Source organism: Hydra vulgaris, chromosome 09, assembly GCF_038396675.1.
Source record: "Hydra vulgaris chromosome 09, alternate assembly HydraT2T_AEP".
Taxonomy (NCBI): domain Eukaryota; kingdom Metazoa; phylum Cnidaria; class Hydrozoa; order Anthoathecata; family Hydridae; genus Hydra; species Hydra vulgaris.
In genome coordinates, this window is record NC_088928.1 from 43,342,501 (window position 1) to 43,345,000 (window position 2,500).

Consider the following 2,500-nt stretch of genomic DNA (forward strand, 5'->3'; position numbering starts at 1 on the left):
GACATCTAAATGCTTTAACTTAATGATTTTAGTAAAAAATTATGTGTAATATATACTTAATATCATAAGCTTAACTGAATTGACTGAACATTTTTACTTCAAGAATACTAATTAAAACTCAAGATCCAGCATAACATATAGTTCAACACCGCTAAATAATTACACACATAAAAACTGTCTACAAACATTAAAAAAAGTATTTCAAACAACATAAGCATTTTAACATACTAATTGATGAGAAGGGTGCATCCACATAAATTCCACATTACTCATATCTTTCTTCACTCTGATTTTTTTTTTTAAATCAACTAGTTCTGCACGCATTTTAAAATAAAGATCTTTCCATTGAACATGTCTACTGCGCTCATTTTGAATTTGAGTTCTCAAAAAAGAAGTATCCTAAAAGAGTATTCAATACATGATGTATAAAATTTTTTTGAAATAACAAATAATGAAATAAACTCGCAAATAAATGTTTAAAAAATAAATCGCAAATAAATGTTAAATAAATTTAAATACTTGTAAACTCCTTCTTAAGTCATCAAGCCTTCATTTAATAGCTTATTTTGTTAGCATATTGTCTTACTAATATATTTTACATAAAAGTTTATTACAAAAATCTTTATTTTAACACTTTAGTGTTAGAATAAATAATAAATAGATTGATAATTTAAAATTGAAAACTTTTAAAATTGATTAATTTAACTTACAAATTGTATCATTTTTATCAATTAGTTATAGTATTCAAGTCAATTAGTTATAGTATTCAATTTGTGGAGCTCAATTATAAACAAAATTTTTTTTTTTAAATTTTTCAAAAATAGTAATCATCATAACAAAAACATACTCAAAAAAAAATTCTTATTATTAGTTTAAAAACATGATTTATTATTCTGTAAAATCAAAAATCAAAAATTAAAAAGATTATCATTTTTGAATTAAAAAAGTTAAAAACTTTTGTATAATTTTGCTTTTGTTAAATGCTTAATGGTCTAGGAGAGCCCTTACAAATATTTTATACCAAAAATTTTTAAATCCAGTTTTGTTTTATTAGATAGAACACATTTACTCAAAAAAAAAACTTTAAAAAAGGTTTTATAGGACTCCTTACTATATACTATATATAATACTAAATATTATTTGATAGGATATATCACATATACAATTCAATATACAAAATCTACAAATCTACATGTATGTATATAAAATATTGGAAAACATTTGACATATTGATGTGGAAGACAATTTACAATTGGATGATTATCCTTACATTACCCTTATATAAAGATAAGAATGAAGCATTATTGTTGAGATGCCACTACTGGGAAGGTTACAATTCAAGCTTCTCCTAACCTTAACCACAATTAAGAGTTTAAATCAGTTTTCCTTCTCCTAAGTAAGTTGCATTCACCATGGCCTCACCTACTTCTATACACATAACATATAGTAAATTTACATTAACCATATAAAAAATATTAAACTTGATGTTTAAAACCCTATCCAGCATTATGTATTTTTAAAACCCTTCTTCCATAACAGATTTTAAAATATTGTAACAATAGTTTGTAAAAAGTGATTCACGCTTTTATAACATTTACTGATTTTAAAAGCAGTAAACTTTATAAAGATATATAAAAAAACTCTTTCTCGCATATTAGCTTTTACAGGTAAAGCTAGCAATTGTAAACAGTAACTTGCCAAGAAGGTATAAGCAAAAATGTCAAAAATAGCTTAAAACATTGATTTAGTCCATACTTTAATTTATCAAATAGTCTTCTGTATAGTAAAAATATAAGCTTACTATGTCATATTCAGTTTGATATTTGTGGACCATTGCTTCCAGGTGCTCATTTTCAGTAAATAACAGTTTACATCTGCCTTCAACCTATAAAAATATATGTAAATAATATATATGAAAATTTTCACCTCAACCAATCATCAAGCCAAATAAAATACTATGAAAAAAAAAAAAAAAAGTTAAAAGAAAGAATAGAGCCATCATGATTCAAAATATCTTTTTTGTAATGTTTTCTGTAATTAATCACAATTCTCCTATCAATAACGAATATTTTATAGAACTATTTTATAGAACTATTTTATAGAACTATTAAATCGCAAATTTATTAAAAAAACAAATATATTTGCTTGGAATTTTAACTACAAAATTTTAGTGTTTAATAATTTCCTAATTTTATTAAATTTCTTTTAATAAGACATGAAAGATTGTTACTAAACAGCAATGTTCTGTAATCAGAAAATTATAATCATTTATTGTTATGACAAATTCAGAAAAGATTGAATGTCTTTTAGTTTAGGTAGGTTATAGAATGGATCTAGTGTGAAATTGACATAAAATCTTGGCTTGAAAAAAAATAATTAATAATATTAGTTAATTGGAAGCAAATTTAAAAACATTTACAAGTAATCACCAAAGTGATGCAATCAATATATATATATACATATATATACATATATATATATATATATATATATATATATA

At 23.0% G+C, this 2,500-nt stretch overlaps 1 protein-coding gene across 2 annotated transcripts in view; it reads right to left on the reverse strand.

Annotated features, from left to right (window-relative positions):
* Positions 1 to 2,500, reverse strand: part of LOC105848725 (zinc finger protein 132) — a 26,069-nt gene that overhangs the window by 20,038 nt on the left and 3,531 nt on the right. For both annotated transcript variants that reach the window (XM_065805811.1, XM_065805812.1), the window contains 2 exons: positions 1,802 to 1,885; positions 229 to 399 (listed from right to left, as the gene is read on the reverse strand). In XM_065805811.1, the coding sequence (XP_065661883.1) occupies positions 229 to 399; positions 1,802 to 1,885 (255 nt within the window). The remainder of the gene's footprint in view (positions 1 to 228; positions 400 to 1,801; positions 1,886 to 2,500) is intronic.